At 32.4% G+C, this 24,006-nt stretch overlaps 1 protein-coding gene across 1 annotated transcript in view; it reads left to right on the top strand.

Moving 5' to 3' along the window:
- The window catches only part of ABCA13 (ATP binding cassette subfamily A member 13), a 551,934-nt gene that overhangs the window by 202,717 nt on the left and 325,211 nt on the right, over positions 1-24,006 (top strand). The window contains exons 29-35 of the mRNA XM_051984384.1: positions 782-872; positions 2,454-2,630; positions 3,445-3,751; positions 11,375-11,489; positions 16,843-17,172; positions 19,085-19,154; positions 21,974-22,108. Coding sequence (XP_051840344.1) covers positions 782-872; positions 2,454-2,630; positions 3,445-3,751; positions 11,375-11,489; positions 16,843-17,172; positions 19,085-19,154; positions 21,974-22,108 — 1,225 coding nt within the window. The remainder of the gene's footprint in view (positions 1-781; positions 873-2,453; positions 2,631-3,444; positions 3,752-11,374; positions 11,490-16,842; positions 17,173-19,084; positions 19,155-21,973; positions 22,109-24,006) is intronic.

Genomic DNA, 24,006 nt, shown 5'->3' with positions numbered 1-24,006 from the left:
GACAGGCTATGCACGTATATGTATATGTGTGTATATGTAATTAATATATGTCTATGTATGTATAAGTGCAGATATGTGTACATGCATATATAGCAGCAGTGGATGGGATGTATAAGTCATTCAAGGAGTTTTAATACCTCTGGTGTAAAGACTTGCTGAGAACTTTTTAGGGCTATTCATCTACCTTTTGTGTCTACATGGCACTTCATTCTCCCTGTGATTTCAAGAAACTGGCATATGCAGTGGCCACGCTCCAGTAAACCATCTCAATAGTCAGGCTAAACCAGATTGAGGGTAACCAACTGATCTAAAACCCATTGGTGAGTTAGGGGGATGTCTACCCCAAACACTATTATATTGGGTCAATGGAAACAATTTGTTCCAATAGCTTTGGAGGTAGTTAAAGCAAGCACTATGAGAAGCTTAAAGCTTTTATCAGTCATCAAAGATCCCAAGGTCATCAACTGCATCCCAGGCCATCTCCAGCCATCCTGATTTTTGTCTTGCTACTGGTCTTTGGTGACTCTGGAAGAGAGTGTGAACCTGATGACTTTGTATAATTCTGTCTCATTTAAATCCAATTCATATCTGAGTTAAGGCGTCACCCTGTAATGTCATTGGTCTTCTTGAAACAGGAAAGATAAAGAACAATCACAGCAATTTCAGTTGGAGATCACATTGAGGAAACTTAAAAACTCCAAATATAAAGATTGTTTTATTATTTGTATTAAAAGAAAATATTCTAGGTTCTTTCTATTAAAAATTACAATTTTATTTGCAGGAAGCCCTGAGAAATAAATTTATCAAGAACTTTGTAGAAAGCCAATTGCAGATTGACATGGACAAACTCACAGAAAAACTACATAACTATAGTAAGTATGTCTTTGTCTATTCTAAAACATACAGAAACTGACTTATTTTAGAATTTCAGAAAACATCTTCCACATCAGAAAAAAAAAGTAAAAAAAAAACAAAAAAACAGCTAGACTCTGGGACTGTTATTGTACAACTGACTTCTTTAATCGTCCATTCAAGATTTTACATTTAATCTGTTACCTTTTATCTTGTGAGATTTGTATGATCACCCATACTTTCAGATCTTTTTACACCTTCATTTTGTTATTCAACAAATTAGCTAAAGTCTTAATATCCCTATCTGTAACAAAGGACTCTCAACTCATTAGGGAGATATAAGAGAAAGAGTTTACTAGTGTCCTTTCAGAAATACCTATTATATTTACATCTAGATAGATTGTATCCAAAGCATTCTCCTGATAATGTTACCTGGAATCAGGAAGATTCATCTTCTTGAGTTCAAATCTGGCCTCAGATACTTATTAACTCTTGTCCTGGGCAAGTCACTTAACCCTGATAGTCTCAGTTTTCTCATTTTTCTCACCTATAAAATGAGCTTGAGTAGAAAATGGCTAATCACTCCAGTATCTTTGCTAAGAAAATACCAAATGGAGTTACAAAGAATTGGACATAACTGAAAAATGACTGCAACAAAAGTAAAATTGAAGGATCCTTCAAAAGATTAGGCTGTTGCATCCTGTTTCTCTTGGCTCATGGCTCATTTGTAGTGGAGAAAGGTGGCTAGAAGCTACCTCCAGGCTTAATTTTCCAAGACTTGTTTATAGCAGCCCATTTTCATCCTTTCCCATGTGTGTCAATTTCTTCTTTTTCATTCACTTCTAATGAATTAAGGATTTCTGGGAAATAAAAAGTAGATATTGCTGTAAAAAAAGGCTATTTTGAAATTATGTGATATTCCAGAGAGTCTAGGAAGGGTGGGAAGATGCAATCATTTTTATCCTTTCAGAAGCATTAGTATTCAAAGGATGATAAGTGGCAGATTTCATATTGCTTATGAAAAGGAGAAAATCTAAATTAAAAAAAATCACATTTAGATTTTCTATAGATTCTGTTTTTTAACAAAGAAATTTCTATTTGTTTTCAATTTTCTTCAAATTATATTTTATAATCTTCTGATCCTTCCCTCCAGATTGTTCTGTGCTACCTTGTTTTTGTGTGCCTCCTTTGCCCTCATCACATCTTTACATTTTTAGGCAACTTTTTGTACATATCATATCCTTCCTTGTAGACTGTAAACTTCTTGGCAGGATCCATGTTGCTTTTGTTGTTTGCATTTTTAGCATCTAGTATGTATTTATTCAATATTTGTGGTATTGAAAAAAATGAGAAAAAATGTTGGAAAGAGAACTGGATTTAGTCAGATATTCAGATTTTATTTCTGGTGTTTAGGATTTAAGGAATATTGAGCAAGTAATTTACACTCTGTGATTCAACTTTTTCTTTTGTAATATGAAAGTGTTGGATTAAATGACCTTAAATGCCCTGCCTAGTTCTAAAGCCTAGATTCTATGAATCTGGGCAATAGCAGGGGATTGATTCAAGTATATAATATGTCCTAATTTGTTTACTTTTCTCAGCTGGGATGTTGGGCAAGATGTTTAATCATTCAAAGGCTGAACAGTTTCATTCCTTGGCCCAAATCATGGTAAACATCTCATCCTGTGTACTTCTAAATCGCTTCCAGCCACTGGAGTCTGTGGAAATACTGGAGAGAGAAGCTCATGAGCTCATGCAACAAAACAATTTATTGGCTAGTAAGTAAACTCTAGAGAACAGCTGTTATTTGGGAGATACCAGTTTGGATATATTGGCATTTTGCATATTTCTTTTTCAAAGTGTCTTACAATGGTGTGGAGAGAAGTGAAAAAATGCCTTTTAGATAAAAGAGAAAATAAAACAGAAGAAAAGCACAATGGTTTGATGAGAAAATATGCCTCATTCTTTCACCCCACAGAGAAAGCAATAAGGGCTAATGATCTTTCCATCAGCTTGAGCCTTAATCCTATTCACTGGATTTGGTTTCACTGACTGTGAGACATCTTTTATGCTTTCACATCACACATGATAAATTATTTGTCCTTAGGTACAGAGTGATCCTTGCAGTTTTTTTCAACCAGACCTTTATTTTCATTGTGGTTTACTGGTGTGCTCAACCTTGCAAAATATGAGACTATGGCTTATTCATCATCATCTTTTAGTTTTTTAATTACTTAAGTAAAAAATGCTACACAGTCTTTTAAAATTCAGGTTGGCTCTATATTTCATTGATTTTCTTTCACTGTTATCTCATTGGTAAAACCGAATGACTATGATTTGTGTACATGTTTAAAGCACATTTGATTAATGTGCTGAAAGCTATCTGTTCTTTAATGGCATCTATCTTTTATAGGAAGAATTTCTAAGTAATTAAGGAATCTAATTCAATATGCTAATTATTTTGGGAAAAAAAATTCCTAAGGTCTTTTTCCTTAAGGAAAAAAAAAATATTACTTATGTGATACCAGCTCTAGTTTTTGTGTGACCTATCAAAAGGACTGAATCCTTTCCTTTTCTTTTTTCTTCTGTTAGGCATTATATTCAACAGTTCCCTAACCAGCAAGAGAAATGGATCAGATTTTGTTGATCTCCCACATCATTTCATCTATACAATTAGAACCAGTGTTCTGTACAGTATGAGAACAGATTTGGTAAAAAATCCTTTGTGGAAATTTCATCCCCAAAGTCTTCCAGCTGATGGGTTCAAATACAATCACATTTTTGTTCCTCTGCAAGACATGATTGAAAGAGCCATCATTCTGGTGCAAACTGGACTAGATACATTGACACCACCAATACAAGCCCAAGCCATGCCATATCCCTGCCACACCAGTGACTTGTAAGTTGAATTTCATACTTGATAGAACACAGACTCTGAAAGAATTTATAGCTTTCCTTCTGTCTTTACATCCTGTTTCTAGAATGGTTTTTACATGGCAGAAATTTAGTGCTTGTAGAATTGAATTTAAATGGGTTTTGCAGTCAGGATGTCCTTAATTTTTTTTTTTTTCATAATTCAAAAAGGTTCAAATGTAGATAACCAAAAAAAAGTTTTATACTTTTTTCCCTAAGAGAGTAATATGCAATATTTTCAGAAAGTAATTATTTGAAATTCAATTTTATATAATTAAGATATTTTGGCAGTCAACAAACAATAATTTCACTATGATAGCCTAGTCAAATGAATTTCATAAATTAGACATTAGACACATAGAATTGTATTCTAAACATTAAAACTCATTTGATAAATAATCTTGGCAAGATTCTTTTCATATTGGTGTCTTAAATTCCATTCATCCTTGATACACAGACCTGAATAAAACAAAATCTCTGTTTTCCAAGAGTTTATATTCTAGGAAGGGCAAATAAAATAAAATAGACAAGTTATTATGTCCCATTTTGTTTTATAGTTAAATTTGTAAAAGAGAATCTTATTCATCCCCAGTGATTCAACCATACCCTCTATTTAATTCTTTTAAATACATATACTGAATCCTAATTATTTTGGAGTTCCAAACCCATATCTCCAGATTCCTTTAAAATATTTTTACCTGGATATCCAGTTTAACATTTAAAACTCAACATATCCCAAAGAAAGCTTATTTTTCCTGAACTCTACCACATAGACCACACAGTAGTCAGTGATATCATTGGCTTATTCTTTCATTCACATTTGGCATGTCTATGATTTTTCCCTCTATCTCACTTCTTAGATCCAATCAATTACCAAGTCCAATTAATTTGATTTTCAAATTTCTACTTCTCCCATTTCTACTCTGATTATTGCCACCCCATTACTGGACATAAGTTGATCATCCAACACAAATGATTAATATAGTCTTTCAATAGATAGTTTTTCCATTTCCATTCCTTCTTTTCCTTCATCCATTTTTTTTTTTTTTTTTATGGTTCTGCCAAACTAGACTTCTATTTGGACAAATCAGATAATGCCATTCTATACAAAACTCTTCAATTTCTTAGTTTCCCAAATAAAGTTAATTTTTTAAAAAATCATGACATTTAAGAATCTTCATAGTATAACTCCCAACTAATTTTTTAGCTTTATCTCATTGTGGTGCAGAGACAAGACCTCTGTACCAGGTCAAGAGGATATGGGATTTTGAACAAGTCACTTAATTTCTTTGGTTTCAGTTTCTCAATATAAAATTAGGGGATAGACTAGATTACTTCTAAATTTTCTTCTAGTTTTAAATATAAGATCATACTACTGTGTCTTATATAATCTGTCCAGACAATGCCATTTTATTATATCTAGACAATTTCTGAATTTTATTGCTTTTGTTTCTTTGTCCATAGCCTTCCTCATGTTTAATGTGCATTTCCCCTTCTACCTGTTGAATCTCTACTTAGCTATTTAATCCCAAATCAAAAACAACTGACCATAGGAAGTTTTCCTAAATCACTTAAATAGCTAATGACTATTTCCTCATCAGACCTCATGTGATATTGTCTGTGTACCTCTGTTGTGTACTTATTATCATGTTTTACCTTCACTGTTGTAAGTAATGCACAGGCCTGATAAGAGTTTCCTAAGGTGTCTATTAGCCAAGGATCTGCCTGGTTAAGTTCTAAAACAATTATCTAAGTTATAAAAGGGTTGAAGTTTGGTGTGTGTATGTGTGTGTGTATGTGTGTGTGTGTGTGTGTGTGTGTGTGTGTGTGTGTGTGTATGTGTGTGTGTATGTATGTGTATAGAATACCAGCATCTATAAAATTTCAGATTCTTGGAGTATTGACATATGGTCCATGTACTGACAGACTATTTTAGGAAGTAGTGAGTTACCCCTAAGTAACATATTAGAATAAATTCCCTTTAAGGATCCTCTTGCAACATCTTATTAAGGGATTTTAAACCAAGTCAGAAACTATAACTGCAATTTTGGAAATTTTGCATCTTTCCTTGTATCTACACACATAGAAGGTACAAAATAAATTCTTATTGATTTGAATTGAATAAGATAAGTAGCAAGAACAACATGACTGTGGCCATGAATCCTTCCGCAATACCAAAGTTGTCACAAATGTCCTTGACTGGAAGAGGTAAGCACCATCCTTTTAGGTCTCAGTTTCTTTATTTGTAAATTAAGAGCGTCAGAGTAGAGACTAATATCTTTCCTTGTTCTAATTCAATGATAATAGCACCAAATCTTTTAATTTCAGAACCAAGGTTTTCCTCATCAAAGGTAATGGAATGACGAAATGTGTAGAGTGTTGAACTTAACAGTCAGGATGTTCAGAAAATCCATTTTCTTTTAAAGTACTTTTTAAATATCCTCCTTTATAGTTCCAATGTTTTTAGAGCTAGAAAAAGTTTAGAAATGAAATAGTTCAATACCTTTAATATATAGGAAACTGAAGCTTAGAGAATGTAAAGAATTTGTCTGAATTCACCCAAGCAGTCTAGCAGTACCATCAGTTCAAATTTAATTTATCTGACAACAAATTCTTACTTTCTTCTTTACACCAAATTGTCTCTTATCTCTTAAGTCAAATCTGAGACTGGTTCTCTGTCTTCTGGGTCAGGATACCTCTCATTAACTGGGTCCTCCATATAATATTTAGTTTAAAAAAGGGTTAGGCTCTAAAAAGTTGGGCCTATATTGAAATATATTAAATAATTAATATATGTATATAATATATTATTATATAATATTAACATATTATATAGTAATAAATAAATAAACCTATATATTAAAATGATAATCAGGAGGAGCTTGAGAATAAATTTTTTATCTTCTCTTGATATCTTTATATCAAAAATTTTATCTTGATTTTAAAATTAAAAAGATTTATTCTTATTGTTGTTCAGTGTTTGTGTCCATGTTTTCTTGTCACCATTTGGGGTTTCTTGACAAAGATATTGGAGTGATTGGGCATTTCCTTCTCCATCTCATTTTATAGATGAAGAACTGAGGCAAATAAGGGGATATGACTTGACCAAAGGTCACATACTAGTGTCTGATGCCAGATTTGAGCTCAAGAAGATAATTTTTCCTGACCTTAGACCCAGTACTCTATCCACTGTGCCACCTTGAAAAGAATTCATTTCTACTGCCCTAAGCAGTGGTTTGTTTCCAGGGATATTCGACACAACTCTTCTCTTTTTTCAATATAAGGTCTCTTCCATAGCTGTATAAACTATAAACTTTTATGTTTATAGCTTATGAATCCCAAATGTTCCCTCTATAGTGATTAGTTTTTATTTTATTATAATATTATCAGAGAGAATATCATATAATATTATAATTAGCCACAAATTTTACTTATTAGATTTTCTTAATTTTAAAATGAAGACTGGCAATTCTTTTAAATTCTACTTCACATTATCTTTTTATTGAGCTCTATTGCTCAAGACACTGGAGGTTCATATTAAAGATAGATGTTCCTTTACATTTTTTCCCTGGCTGGCAGCATGCTTTCCTTTGGAGTTTTCCATCATTACTCCATGCTTCAGATTTGCCTCCCTCAATTTTTAGCTTCCTTTTGTATATTGTCTTTCCTCATTAGACTGTCAGCTTCTTGAGGTCAGAGATTGTTCTTTCTTTTTCATATTTGGTTCCCCAGTGCTTATTGATAGTCTTAATTTTAGCTTTTAACACTTAGCACAATACCTAGTATATAATAGGTACTTTAGAGATATTTGACAAATTATTATAGCTTAATCTGTATGGATTCAATCTGGTTAAATTACCTTATGAATGGCAAAAAAAAGAATTTGCACATATGGTAAAGTAGCAAGAACACCAGATCTGAAGTCAGAAGAACTTGGCTTATTTATTTATTTTTTTTTTTTAAGTGAAAATACTATATGTTGATCCACTTTCAGGCCCTATGATCCTCTCTCCAGATGTGCATGGCTCTCTCCATCATAAGTGTTTTGGAGGCCTGAATCATCTCATTGTTGAAAAGAGCCAATATCATCACAGTTGATCATAACATAATCTTGTATTGCCCTGTACAATGAAAAACTTGGTTTAAACTGGATCTGCTGCTCATGACCAGTGTGACATTGACCAAGTCACTTAATCCATCTGGGATTGATTTTCCTAATCTAAAAAATTAGAAATAGCTATATATTTAGTTAGTACAGACCAAGTTCCAGTGATCTTATGCTAAACTTTAAAAATTACTTGAAAGAAATGAAAGACTTTTTAATCTTTAACTTGATCATAAAGCCAAGAATGTTCAGTGGAAGAAGGACTTTGTCTATTTCCTGTCCCTGCTCTCTTTGACGTTTTTGCATTTTGCATCTTTGCATCTTGATTCAAACAGGTATTTAAAGTGCTTATCTCAGGATATGCCATTTGTGTGCTTTGGAGAGGAAAAGAAAAGAAAGGAATAGAATTGTAAATAAAAAATAATTCTGTAGTTGAATTCTAATTAGAAAAATTGGACTAATATTACCTAGTTTCATGTCAGCAAACAAATAATTCTCTAGTGATTTTTCCATGACAAGATGAAATATTAAATTTTACAGATATTTGTTAAGGATTTACTTTGTATAATATCTATGTTATATATTTGGGATTCGAAGAGAAAATGAAAAGTCCTTGCCCTGAAGAATCTTATTATATATAGTAGGAGCTGGGGGACGGGCCCCTAGATCATGTAAATAGATAGAGCAATCATATTGAAGTCAAGAAGCTAGGTGGGCAAGTCATTTAACCCCAACTGCCTCAAAAAAAAAAAAAAAGAGTTAGGAGTGTGAACCTAGTCAACAAGTATTCAACAAGTATTTAATAAGCATCTCCTATGTATCAAGCTATATATGCTAGTGATACAGAGAATGAAAAAATATTCTCTACTTTCAAGGAGCTAATGATCAAATGAGTGGGAGGAGTATTAAAATAATTATATACAAGAAAGATATATAGAAGATAAACTGGAGGGAGGGTCTCACATTAAGGGAGGTCATGAAAGGTTTATTTAGAAGATGAGATTTCAGATGTGTCTAGAAGGTAGAAGGTGGTCAGGATAGTCAGGGTAGTCAGGGGGCAGAGATGTGGAGATAGAGGGTTGGGAAAGAGAGAGAGAAAAGAGAGACAGAGACACAGAGAGAGACAGAGAGAAACGTACAGAGAGAGAATGAATGAGAATTCTAGGATTAGGGGACAAAAATTAGCAACTGGAGGAATAGCAAAGAAGCCAGTGTTACTGGATCACAGAGTATATAAAGAGTAGTAAGGTGTATGATTGGAAAGGTAAGAAAGATCCAGGTTATGAACATCTTTAAAAGCTAGAGAATTTTATATTTGATCCTGTAGGTAATAGGGAGTCGCTGGGCTTATTCTCCTTCTCTTTGGAGGAGCAACTTTAATCTATTTTTGTAGCTGTCCATATTTAACATTTGATTCTTTTATTTCTGTTTCACCTTCTGTGAAAATGTAAATTATAAAAAAAATTGTAAATTCAGATTTGTTTTAAATATCTCTTGAAGATGAAGTAATCAGACATTGTAAAACAATCATAGGAGAAGAATTTTTAAATTTTTAGGTCAAAATTATAATGTTATAAAATTAAATTTAAAAGCAAAACAAATTAAGAGAATTATTAAGGGCTAACAAAATAAATAACTTTGGTTAACTTTAACTGTATAGGGAAAATGGGCAATATTACCTATGGAGATCATTTACCAAGTATTTTAGAAAAGAATTTATGATTCTTCAGAAAGTTGACCTTTGAAGAGAAAGGAACATATTCTTGCCTGGTGTTTCCTTCCCTGTGTATGATATCATATCTACAATAAAGGCTGTCATATTTGCTGATAATTATTTCCTATTTACTGGAATCTGGTTTCTGTGAGTATATGCACTGTGATAGGATCAACAGTCATCATTTTTGTTTGCACTTTATAAGATGTAAAGAACTGACTAACAAATAGGCAAAATTTTTCAACCTCAAAAATAGACTAAGGATTAATTGTTTTAATTATATGGGTCATTTAAGTTTTATTACTATAGTATGTTGCATTGTTTTCAGAAGAACATATGGTTTGTATCAGTGTAGCACAACTGGATATTATTTATGATATTTTATGCATATGTATATTTACCTGCTCTAAAAACTATGTGAAAAATAACTTGTCAATTGATTAAAATATAAAAAAGTTCATAAAATGGAATAATCTAAAACATTCAAGTTTTCTTAAAATAAACCATGTCTTAGCTATTAGCTAAATATAGAAAATAATAAAAGCATAAGCACTAGATACATAATAGAAATAGTAAAAATAATTACAATAATTATAATATTGATTATGTTATTCATGTTTACTTTATAGTTTTCTAGAGCAAAAAGAGAAAAAAAAGGGCTCTTTCTATTTAGACTTAATTGTTTCTTTTCATAATATAAATAAGAATAGAAGTTGTAGGAGATCTTTCCAGAGATAATCAGGAAATGTCACTTTGAAAATTCGTAACGGCTTTATAATGGCACATTAAAACTATGAAATGTTGTGATGTGTTACAGTGGAAGAATAAAGAAAAATGGGTTAATGTGAAATAAAGAAAAAGAAAGATCATAGATTAAGAATTAGTTGATGACTTTCCAACAATGTCCAACGGGGGGAAAAAAAAAACATATTATGCTAGAGTGCTAAAGGGAGATTTATATTTTGGATAAATTATATTTGAAACTTTCTATTACTATATTTAAACTCATAGAACCAACATCCTGAGCTGTATAGGCTGAATGGTAGCCTCTTTCCTTCAAGCATAAATAATTGCAAATTCTCCCCCCTCCACACAGTATTCTGCCATGTTCTCTCTATTTCCCAGTTCTTTGCCTCAGCAGTATAGAAAGATGCCATATTGCCACTCTTGAAGCTTGGGTAAATTTCTGTTGTTTGGAAATTAGATGCTGATGGTTATGGAAAGTAAAGAGAGGTCAGTCTATAGGATTACATTCTGCTACAAGCTAATCTATTGTATTGGGGATACCGAGGAAGCATGAATTAGGTATTAATTAATAAGTTGTTCTTTAGGTTTTTAGTGTCTTAAACCATTGAGATAGCTGAAATTGCCTTATTTCTGGTATATAATTTCTATTTTAGAAAAAGTTGAGAGGTCAAACAAGTCAGAAAAAATGTCAATTCTTCTTTGTTGCACATGTGACCTGGAAACCCCCTTTTTCTTCTTCTTCTTCTTCTTCTTTTTTTTTTAATATTTCCAATATTTGTAAGTGTGCATGGCATACAGTAAGTGCTTAATATTTTTTGATTTTACTGGAAATTGGCATTCTAGGGTAGTTTTTGGAACCATTTTTCATAACATTTTAAATGTAAAACAAAACAAAATACATAGGATAACAAGAAAAACACTATATTGAAGCACAGTTATCAACTTTTTAAAAGGTCAGGAATAGTAACATGTACACCTACATTAAAGGGTTCTTGTCATTTAGTTCTGACCATTGATACTTATGGCATTTCTTTTGTTTACAGATTCTTGAACAATGTTGGCTTTTTCTTTCCTTTGATAATGATGTTGACATGGATGGTATCTGTAGCCAGTATGGTCCGAAAGCTGGTTTATGAAAGAGAGATTCGTCTTGAAGAGGTATCAATATTTAACCATAAAAAGAGAACTATTTAGTACAAGGAGGGAAAAGAAAAAAAATAATACTGTAAGAGAATACTATCTTTGGGGTTGAAGAAACAGGATTTGAGTTTTGGTGCTAATAACTTCTACTTGTATGAACATGGGGAAATTTTTTTTGACCACTTTGTATCTTGGTTTTGTTATCTAGAAAATAAAAGTATTGCGATTGATAATCTCTTATGATCTTTTGCAATTCTAAATTCTATCATCCTATTAATATTAATTGTGGCCCATGGAGGCTAATTAGCAGGGGGGAAAAACAGAACGTGTTGATTTAAGGTCTAATTCTGATAACTAGCTCAGACTATTTGGGCATGTCACACTGAGCATTGGCTTTCTTATCTGTAAAATGGGAATAATAATACTTACACTTATTCTTCATAAGAATATTGTGAGGAAATAGCATTGTAAACCTAAAAGTAGAGTAGAAAAGAGTGTTGCTGAATTAAATGCACCTGATTTGTATACACTGTAGTCCCTGGATTTCTGATTTAGAGTCTTGCTGTCAAGTCAGATTCTCAGGAAAACTGCCTTAGGTTTTCCTTACCCGCTGTTAAGTTGTGTCTTAACCCCTGTTGGCACACAAAAAAGGCTTTTTTCTTTAGAGATTAAGGAGTACTGACAGAGGAGGGAGACAATGGAATAAACATCTAGCTTTCTTTCCTTGAGAACGTTGCTCCCTCAGCAAATTCTCAAAAGTTTCTCAAAAGAATAGAAGGGCAGAATTGGAAAGAAAACAGTCTGTCAGATACCTAGCTTTTAGCATTGATGTTGAGAAAGGAGATTTGGTTTTCCTCATCTGATCACGCTGCATTTCATGAACTGAAATAGCTAGTTTTAAGAAAAAAATATTCACATCTTTATATACCTAGAAAGGAGCTTCATCAGAGTCTAATCATCCACCATTATGGTTTTACTGAGGTAGAAGGAAGACATCATTCATTTATTTCAAAGATGATGATATAAAAGCTGGCATATTGCCAGTTGATCAGGTAACAAAACACACATAAAGTGTGCTACATACATGATCTCACTTGAATTTTACAATAGTCCTGTGAGATAATACCGTAAGGATATCCTCTCCCCAGGAGAAAGGATATATAAATAACTATTTATTTATTTTAAAGTTAAATAGAAAATAGGGGAAAAAAACCCTTGCTATATGCAGAGCAGAACATGAGAAGATTCAAAATATAAAGCAATACATTTCCATTGTAAGAAAATCTATATGTGCATTTTGTTCATAGTTGTCCATAGTTTCTTTGCTTCTTTGTAGGTTTTCTTTTGTTTTCTGCTGTTCACCTTTTACTTTAATCTTTCTTTTCCTATTCTCTTCTTTCCCCTTAGAAGTTCCTCTTTCTAGATAGATAAATACACATGTATATACATATACACACATATATATATACATATATCTATAGTCATATACATTTATACACTTATACATTCATGTTAGACTATATTATGCTTTTTTATCCTCTGTTTCTCTAACAGTGGACAACCTCTTTCTTTGTAAGTTCAAGTCTTTCCATATTTTTCTCTTTCTACCAACTCATTTTCTACACTGTAGCAATATTCTACTTTATACTGTCTAGTTGTTTTAAATAATCTAAAATAATATTGATTAATATGGTTGACATAGTAATTTCCTATTTTTCTCTCTTGAGTAAATCCATTTTAGTTTTAATTTTGTGAGATCACTACTAACCCTACTTTTTTTGCTTACAAATTCTAATCCTGTTCTTTCTTTTTTTTTTGTATGAATTTCTTATTTCCTATCCCTCCCGACTCCTCCAATTTATTTCTAACAGTTATCTTGCTTTCCTCTTAATATACTCTTCCTCCAAGAATCCCTTCCTTATCCTCCCCCCCCATTTCTCTTTATGCCATCCCCATTAATCTACACTTTATCCCACTTTGTTAATTTATACACTGCTTTATTTACCTCCCCCATTCCATTCCTTCTCATTTCTTTGTACTTTTAGAAGACTTTTATTCCCTTCTAAATGTATGTTATTCTCTTTAATCCTTATTTAATATGAGTAAGATTACATCTAAAAGTCCCTCTCTTATGCTCTTCACCCTCCCTATTCCCTTACCAACTTATTTCTTTTTGAATCTAGATTTTTATACCCTTCCCTCTTTAAGCATTCCTGATGAGAATAGGAATCTAGAAGTATCAACTCTCCTCCCCCATCTAATTTCTCAATGTCAGTTCTTCCTTATACACCTCATTTATTTAAGATAATTACTCTTTTTAGCTTTTCTTACATGGTTTTGCTTTTTAGAATTATAACATAACTTACCTCTATTCCAACATTTCTTGTGAACTACTCAATTACTAATGATAATCTTAGACATATGGAATAGTAATTAGAACTGGATAGCAGGACATCAATGAAGTCATACCAGACCAGAAATAATAGAACAGGATATAAAGGATGAAAAAATAGGAAAATCTGAGGCATTTCGTAAGAAAAACATAGGTCTAAAGAACAAATTAAGAAAGGAAAATATAAGAATAATTGCACTACCTAAAAGCTACAATCAAAAAAAGAATTTTAATATAATACAAAAAGTAATTAAAGAAAATTGTCCTGAAGTGTTACAACAAGAAGGGAAAATAGAAATAGAAAAAAAAATCTTCAATCATAACTTGAAAAAGATTCTACAAGAAAACCCCGTAGGAACATCATTGCTATATTTCAAAACTTTCAGACTAAAGAGAAAAATTTACAAGCAGCAGCAGCAACAACCACCCCTACTACCACTACAACCACACCTATCATCACCAATACAACAAACAATTCAAATATGTTGGAACCACAATTAGAATCACACGAGACCCATCACTGGCTATAATAAGAGACCACAGGTCTTAGAATACTATATGTGACAGATCAAAAAAACTAGTTTGTGGCTGAAAATGTATACAGCAAAATTGCATATTTGTGAACAGAAAAAAATGGATATTCAATGAATTGCCAGACTTTCAGGATCTTATTGCAAAAAATCCCCTGAACTTAGTAAAAAATTGACATATAAGAAATATAAGGTAAACCTCAAAGACTAATTTCAAAAGATTTAATAAGGACAAACTTTATATTTTATACATGGAAATGTAAACCATATGTCTAAGATTGTCATTAGTAATTGGGTAGTTCAACAGAAAGATTGAATTAGAGCTGAGTATACTGTGACTTTAAGAAAGGAAAAACCATGTAGGAAAAGGAAAAAAAAGCATAATTATGTCATAGAGATAAGGAGAAAGAATAAGAATTGACCCAGAGGTATTAGATGGGGGAAGAAAGGCAAGTAGTTCTGAAATCCTACTCACATCAGGAATGGATTAGACACACACACACATACATATAAATGCATACAAGCATATAAAAGAGTATAAACTCTTTAAAATTTATTGAGAACTAAGAGGGGGAAGGAATAGGAATAGGATAAGCTAGGGTGTATATCTTAATATATATAATATATAATGTATGATTATATATATAAAATATAAGCTAGAGAGGTGTATATCTTAATGTGAATGGAATAAAGATAGAGGGAAAGGCCTGGGTGGGGTGGGGATGTATAAGGGAGGGATATGATATTGGGAGGGAACCTAGCCCAGGCCTTTCCCTCCCTCTTTATTCCATTCACATTCAGATAAGCAAGAGTAGTAATCATTGATCTCAAACACAATTAAAGTTAAAATAGATTAATCAAAAGAGAAAATTAAGGAAACAATTATATATCAGGCATATTAGACTATTAGTCTATTTTAGACTTTTCAAAATAACTAAATAGTATAAGGTTGGAATATTGCAGTTGCATAGGAAAAGATGAATTGGATAAGAGAAACAGGACAAACAAGCCTTACATAGGTTTATTTGAGTGTATATATGTGTATTTGTATATGATCATAAGTATCTATGTATGTGTATATATGCATATATGCACATATATGTATGTATACATGCATAAATATATCTGCTTAATTGTAGACTTCTTGGGGAGGAGGGAGGAAAAAAGAGGGAAAAGAAGAAAGTAAAAAGTGAGCAGCAGACAGCAAAAGAAAACCTATAAGGAAGCAAAGAAAAGATGGACAATACTGAATACAATGTGTTCTATTATTATATATGCTTTCTTGGAATGGAAATTTATTGTTATATATTTTGAATCTTTTTATGTTATGCTGTGAGTGTGACAGGTTTTTTTCTGTTTTTTTTCCCTATTTTTTCTAATTTGTATTTATTTTAAATAAATACATACACAAAAAAATCCCAAACCCCATAAACTTTGTCCTTATTGAGTCCCTTATAATTAATCTTTGATGGTTATGTTATTTTTTTATTTTATTTTATATGTCAAATTTTCTATTATTTTCAGGTCTTTTTGCAACAAAATCCTGATATCTGATAATTCATTGAATGTTCATTCCCTTCCCCCCCATTCAAGATTATATTTAACTTTGCTAAGTGTAATTTTTTCAGCTGCTTTCTTGCTATTACTTGCTTTCTACACAACTATAGATACTTAAATTGTTTAACTCCTGTGTATGTTTAAAATATTTTAAAAGGGCATTTAGGATTTACCTCTCAAATTATATCATTTATTTCTTGAGGGCATAAGCTAGATTTTGGTTTTTCTTAGTATATTCTATATTGAATGTAGCACAGTGCTTTGTATATAGCAGATACTTAAATTTTTTTTTAATTTATTTTTTTTTATTTCCCTTATGGTAAACAAATTCAGAGAGAACAAAATAAATTGGATTCGGAGAAATTTTAATTGTAATTAATTGATTTCATTCCTTTTATGTCTTTTCCTAGTGATACAAGGGGAGGGATCCTATTTTTGCTTCAAAATGAGAATACATTGTTTTTTTAAGAGGGAATCTGTGTTTGATATACACACTCTTTGGCCCTTCACTCTTCTCTTCTTTTGCCACATTAAAAAAATCCCCCTAAGTCAACCAAAAACAACATTAAAAGAATGATTTATTGACTTGCCTTTTCACCAAATTCTGATTTTCCTCCCAGTTTTTCTGGTAAAGAAGCTTAGTATTTTTTTTCCCCCATGCCTGAAGGGATAGCAGAGATCATCTTGCTCAGTCTTTTTAAAAAGTGAGGAGATTGAAAACTATACAGGTTAAATGATTTTCCTAAAATTGATTTAGCTACATGGAAGCAGAGCTGGGACTAAAAGCCACCTGGACCAGTTCTGACATTGGTGTCTTTCTGTTTAGTATCTGTTTTATTCTTTCTCATTTTTTTCATGGTAAATGGTAATTTAGTATTCTTTCTTTTAACAGTATATGAAGATGATGGGTGTTCACCCTATTGTTCATTTCCTCGCCTGGTTTCTGGAAAATATCATTATGATTGTTATAAGCAGCTGTGCTCTGGCCATCATCCTAAAAACAAGTGGCATCTTTGCACATAGCAATGCTTTCATCATTTTCCTGTTTCTTCTGGACTTCGGAATTTCAATCGTCATGCTAAGCTTCTTACTCAGTGCGTTCTTCAGCAGTGCCAATACTGCAGCCCTGTGTACCAGTTTGGTGTATATGATTAGCTTTTTGCCTTATATAGTTCTCTTGGTTCTACACAACCAATTAAGTTTTGCTATTGAAACAGTTCTGGTAAGTCATGGCTCCATATTTTACTTCTCCCCTTTCTTATCAAAATAGAACAACAAACTTGATCTGTCAGTTTAGTTATTTTTAGGGGTGCTTCAGGAGACATAATAAGATATAGTAATTAGAAGACTGGCTTATTGTTAAAAAGATCTGGGCTTAAGGGCTGTCTCTGACTCCTCATATTAGCTGTTTAGTCATGGAATAAGTCCCTTAATATGTCTGGCTCCAGACAACTCTCTTAAAACGATAAATTGGAAAACAGTTGCTGATCCAAATGGATGAACGAAATTTCTACACTGGGAGTTCCTTACTTGGATGGATTTATAGGCGGTGCCAAAAAATCGATGACAACAATAAAAACCTTTTAAAGGTCTCCTTTTCATTATTCTGCTCATAGATCCAAGCCTGGCAGCTATGACTCTCTGAGATTACAATGATTTTGCAGGGTGACAGCCTGTTGAATGTTGCCATTATTAATGTAATAGAGGATACTGCATGAAAACACTCTGGAAACTCAGCAGCATCCAAAAGAAAACATTAAGCTGTAGGATATTAGCTTTTATTTTTTAATGAAACAAAAAGATATTTCTAAAGCTATTTATAAGCATTCTATTGAAATACTTGTGAATCATATATGTTAATGGGAGTGGCCCATGTCAAAATCATTCATTTAAAATGTGTCTGCTGAAAAAATTATTTCTCTTCAGATATTTATATGACTACTCTTTTTTTTTTCTAAAATTACCTTGCTTTTAAAAAAAGGAAAGGGAGAAATCAAATAGAAAAGGGAAAAGAAGAGAGAAAGGAAAGAAAAAAAGAAGGAAAGAAAGGAAGAAAATTAATGTATATTAGGCTAGCAGTCATATGAAAAAGCATTGCAGAGAATCATATGAAAATTTGTACTTCAGTGAAGGAATGTGAACTTATGGATAGAGTGCTGGTCTTGCAATAAAAAAGAGAAGGTTCAAATCCCATATCTGATAATTATTAGCCATGTGATCCTCATTAAGCCATAATCTCTGTGTAACTCAGGTAACTTTGAGAACTATCTAGTGAATCTTCTCTGTATAATGTTTCCCTAGGATGATTGTTTTGGTGCAATTAATTAAAATCATGACTCCCAACACGTTAATTACTTCACGCTGGAGTTTGGACCATCTGCTGTTAAAATAATGGCAATACCTTTCTATTTATTAACTAGGTGTATTAAATGGTATTCAAGAGAAATAGAAAAATGATAAAATATTTGGCAAAGAAAATACAAAGCATATTATTATTTAAAATTAAATCTACACAACTTTCTTTCCTCTATAGATGCCAAGATTTTAAGGATTTTATTCATCTTTTTTTGAGGCCTACTTTTATCTCTAATTAAAAGACTAAAATAATCATCTACTTTTGATAACATTGTATTCTTCAGCTTGAAATGCCTTTTGTCTTTTCCATTGTAGTAAAGTATATTTGCCCTTTCTAGCGGATAAAATATTATTTCTCTACAATAGAATTCCTTTTTAGTGGATAGTATTCTATTCATTCCATTATTCTGCCTCTAGTGAGCTCTAGGGCATTCACTTATTAAAAAAAGAGGCACTTTATTCTCTTTTCTGCTGATATATTTTATGTATTTTCAACATGTAGTACATTGAATTTATGACACTTCAAGCACTGCAGAAGAGTGAAATAATTCCTTTTAACATTAATAACTAACTTGTTATCACTCTTTAAAAAATGGGTTGGCATTCTATTAAATTTTTCAGTTTCAGAAATTTAAATAGTAGCCCAGAGCAACTGTTTGGTACATCTGAATGTGAATAGTTTGCTGTTTCTCAAGCTGAATTTATTCTTGGACCTGCTCTTTTATTCAATGAAAACCCTAATGTGTCTCTTTTCATCTTTTCTCTATCAATTGGTACAGTGTTTTCTATCTACAACTGCCTTTGGGCAAGGTGTATTTTTCATTACATTCTTAGAAGGACAAGAGGCAGGTAAGCACATGGATTTTTTCCTAAAGTGTCTTTTAATGAATAAGGCTTAAAAATAATAATTTTTGGAAATGTAGAAGTTTTAATATATTCTATAAAATTTAGTAAAAAAAAAAAGAGACTAATCATTTACTAATGAATAGGCTTTAAAATGGCCTTTCCCCCCCTTACTGCAGTTTATTGTTTCCTATTTCTTTTGCCTTTGGTAAAAGTGAAAATATATTATCTCTATTCTCCCTTATGTTTTGCTTTATGCTGTCTTTAATTTTATATTTTCCTCTCTTTTGTCCTTGCATTTTGTAAACATCTTTCTTCTTTTTCCTCATTTTTGCTTTGACATTGTTGCCAACAAAGACTCCTTAGAGATTTTTAGATCTTTGGAAACAATGTGGTTTTTCTGCATCAAGAAAAATAGGGCATTATGTGAATAATTTTGCAAGTGACCATTAGTTCCTGTTCTGGTTGTGGTGAAGAGGGCATGAAGAATGAGCTTATATTTCTTTTTCTCCTTTATCCACCAGTTTCTCTCTTCATTTCCCTTTTTTTTGTTTTTCTCCCACCTTCTCTGAGTTGGGACCATATATTGCTTGGAACTGAGCTTGGCTGACAGTGAATTATGACAAGATAAATGTAAAGTGTATATATATGGAAGTGAGGGTGGTTGGTCCAATACTCCTACAACTCTTGTGGGGAGAGAGATTCAGAAATAGCAAATTAGAGCTAAAGGAGCCACCCCATTCTTTTCTTTCAGTCCTAAAGTATTCAAGTGTCTAAGGTAAAACTTGAAACTTACTTAAGATGCACAAAGATGTATAGATATGTCATACTTTATTCTTTAAGATTGCCCTGGAGAAAGTAGTATGAATATAAAAAAGACAAGAAACTTGAATTTTACCCTCTCTGCAAAGTATCTTTCTCTCTATCTCTTATCTATATATCTGTCTTCTCTCTCTCTCTCTCTTACACACACACACACACACTCAGGTTGTAAAATGCATTGATGTTAGGCATAGCTACATTGATTAAATCATATATTTTTGAAATATTAAAACAAAAGGAGACATTCATCATATATTTATAGAATTGTGCTTATATTCATAAACTATCTCACAAAATGATGAAAATGTGAGAACTAGTTTCTATTTTTTTTTTTTTTTTGTGACCTAGAGATCAAGGGAGGAAGGCATACACTGAATAAGCATTTATTTAGCACCTACTATGTGCCAGACACTGCCTCCCTCTCTCTTTCATTATCCACATTCATTGTGGCAAACTGTTACTTTTCTCTTTGTCTCCCTAATGCACTCATAATCTACAAGTATGGCAGATAATTTTACTGAAAATCTGAAATTGACAAAAATTAACTCTAAAACCATTCCTTGTGTTTTTCAAAATTCTCAGTACCATGACTCATATTGCCTTTCCCCTCTGCTTCACAGAAATGGTAGCTTTATGTTACTTGTCCTACATGAGTCCTTGATCCTATTTCTTCTGTGATCTCTAGGACTTTGCTCCAGCAATAATTTTCTTTTTCTCTCTTCTATCTTTCTTTCTCTAATTTTGTGATTTTCAATAGCACTCTCCAACCTGGCTCTAGGAATAATCAGGCAATCACATTTTGAAAAAAAAAAGCCTTCTTTTGACCCTTAAGCTGTCTTTAATTCTCTCCTTTTCATTGTCAAACAACTGGACAATATTGTCTCTTTTTGCCTTTACCTCCCCATTATTCACTATTTTCTCAATACTTCCTAAACTCTTCCACTCCACTCCCTACTACTCTCAGTTAATCTATGATAGCCAAATCAAAAGCCACTCTTTCCATGGCAGATCTTCTTGATCTGTCTGCAGAATATGACATTGAACCCTTTCCCTTGGATATGCTTTTCCCCATCATTTCAGAGACATGATGATCTGTTCTATTTTTGTCAGAGTACTTTATCTCCTTTACTGGTCTCTCATCTTCTGTCTGCTTTCTTTAAGTGACAAGGTTTTGCCCTCTATGCTAGTCACTTTGATGCCCTCCGTTGGGTGTCATGTTAACTTTTAATGTTTTGAAACCATCAGGTTGTTTCCAGATTACTTTTTTTTAGCCCCTCCTGTACTTCTGAGTTTCTGTTCTGCTCATTTACTTGACTACAGGGCAGTTCTTTATCTGAATATCTCTCTAATACAGAACCGCAAATCAGTATATCCTATACCAATCTAGTTACTCGGTCACCAAAATTTTCTCCTCTTTCTCACTCCTCTCTTTGACTTCTACCTCATCTTCAAAATATCTCTTGAATCTTTACTCTCCTCTCTATTCCTATTATTGGCACACAAATTAAAGCTCATAGTAACATCTGCCTGGACTTTTGCCATAATCTCTTAGCTATTCTTCTTACTTCTCTCTTACTCTTCATGTGTTTTCCTTCATATTCCTTCAAAATTTCCATTCCTTATTCTTATATCTGGTTATTTCATACTCAGAAATTTTTAGTGGTTCCCTCTTGCTAGAGGAAAGTTCAGATTCCATTATCTATCATTCAAGATCCTCCATTTTCTAGTGCCATTCTAACTTTCCTCTAGGCAATTTTCACTCTAGTCAAATTGAACTTCTTTCTCCCAAAACCATACTGTACATTTAATTTTTAAAAATTTATTATTTACTGGATTTTCTTCAAGGGGTTTAATGTTGATCTAACTTTTCTCTTGAAAAATTCTTATCAACAATCCTTTTGTTTAGCTCTGTTCAGAACAACAATATAGATGAGCTTATCACCCCAAAACATATACTGAAAGAAGTTGTCAGATGTGGCTCTAATCTTTTTCTTTATTACTAGGGATTCAGTGGAACAATATGTACCAACATCTTGAACAAGAAGGAGATATGACATTTGGCTGGGTTTGCTGGATGATTCTCTTTGACTCAATGGCATATTTCATATGTGGATGGTACTTCAGTAATTTGATTCCTGGTAAGAATTCTGAGACCTTAAAACAAAAGAAAACTGACCTTTAAAGATACAAGTCAGTGAAATTAAAAAGAATCAATTCTCTTGTGTTATTTTAAAGGAAAGATTACAAGAAGCAAAATTTAAAAATAAGGTAATAGTTAAATATACTAAGGAAGATTTAAAAACACACATACAGTGTGTGTGTGTGTGTGTGTGTGTGTGTGTGTGTGTGTGTGTATATATGTATATATATATATATATATATATATATATATATATATATATATATATATACACACATACTTTTTTTCCCCCTGGAAAGCAAGCCAACGTGGTGATCTTTGTTCCAAGTCTCATAGACTTACCTGGGATCTACTCTCAATGAACAATCCCAATTGCCCAATTACTACAATTGTCTAGCCCAGATATAGCTAATGATCCTAGGACCAGAAACCAGGACCTTAAATATGTCAAGTTACTTCCTGCCACCTGCAGCCTTAATGTCTGCATAATGTAGGAGCTCTGGGCTAGCATGACTACTTCTCCCCACCTCAATACTGACTGAGTTAATATCTTCCCTTGGCCCAATTTTTTTTTTCCAGAAAGAGTGCTGACATTATTCATCCTGCCTGAGTCCAGGGGAATTAGTTGTAATTAAAATGCAGATATGTTAGAAGTGGAGTTCCTTTAACATGCTGATTCTATATCTGGAGACTTAATTTATTTATGGGATAGGAAAGTACTGATGCCCTCTTGGGTGAAGATAGAGATGGTGTTTCTGAGCTGTTGACTTTGCTAGACAAGGGTTTGAAGAACTTAGTAAAACCATGGACTCATAAAATAGCTGAGCAGTCCTTTGAATGAGCATATCTAGAGCAGAGGAGCTGATGGGTAATCATTGAGTTAGGTAATAGAATTAAGAGAGAAGATAGGAGAAAGGAAAGGAGGGAACTCGGGGTATCCTTATGAAGACAATCATTTCATCTCAAGAAAACTTTATAACAGTCTTCCCAGAAAAATAGGAATATAACTGAATGTAGGTCTCTTGCCACGGTGGATGTAAAAATATCAGTGGATGTGGGTGTATGGATGAGTGGATGTTTGGAGGTATGTAGATATGTATAAAAAACTAGAAAAGAGATATTTTTGACTCAGGTGACTTATCTGAGGTTTCTGTATAGTCATGGACTACAACAGAATCATAAGAGTAAGCATGTTTAATGGAATAAATGTAGGGATCATCTCATTTGGCTTCTTTATTTAAAAGGATGGAAGCACTTTCCCAGGATTATAATTGCCAATGGATCTCTGCACAGTTAGTTTGAATGTAGGTAAGGATCATCAAAGCATTATAATTGGATGAATATTGGCTGAATTGGGTCTATCATGGCTTTATGTGGTTCTTTCTTTATGAATAATAACATTTTTGGAGTGTTAATAGCTAATAGGTTTATTTTTTGTCTATTTATTTATTTGTTCTAGTACTTACTAGCCATAGGTTCCTCATTTATACAACTGAAAACATGATATTTTATTTTGTATTCCTCCCAAGTTTGTGAGTAAAGTAATATATAAATCATAAAATTGTATATAGAATGGATAGTAATGACTATCAATAGAATAACAACAATGTGTATAATTTAAATCAAAGGCCATTATATTATATTGTTATTATCAAGATTTTGTGTGAGGTAAAAGGAAAAATGTCAACTAAAATGAATTAATCCCTGCCTCAAATAACTTACATTCTTACTATTACTACCATGACCAATAAGTAACAGAAATACTTTTGGAACAACCCAATATCACTTGTCAGTATAATAGTAAAGACTGACAATAGTGAAAAAGTCACTGGATTTGTTGGCTATAACTGAAAATTGTTTACCTCTAGAGAGACTATTTGAAAAGATAAAGACCCA

Source organism: Antechinus flavipes, chromosome 1 (assembly GCF_016432865.1).
Source record: "Antechinus flavipes isolate AdamAnt ecotype Samford, QLD, Australia chromosome 1, AdamAnt_v2, whole genome shotgun sequence".
In the NCBI taxonomy this organism is placed as follows: domain Eukaryota; kingdom Metazoa; phylum Chordata; class Mammalia; order Dasyuromorphia; family Dasyuridae; genus Antechinus; species Antechinus flavipes.
The sequence above is the reverse complement of the archived record's forward strand: the minus strand, read 5'-3'. Positions and strand labels throughout refer to the sequence as shown.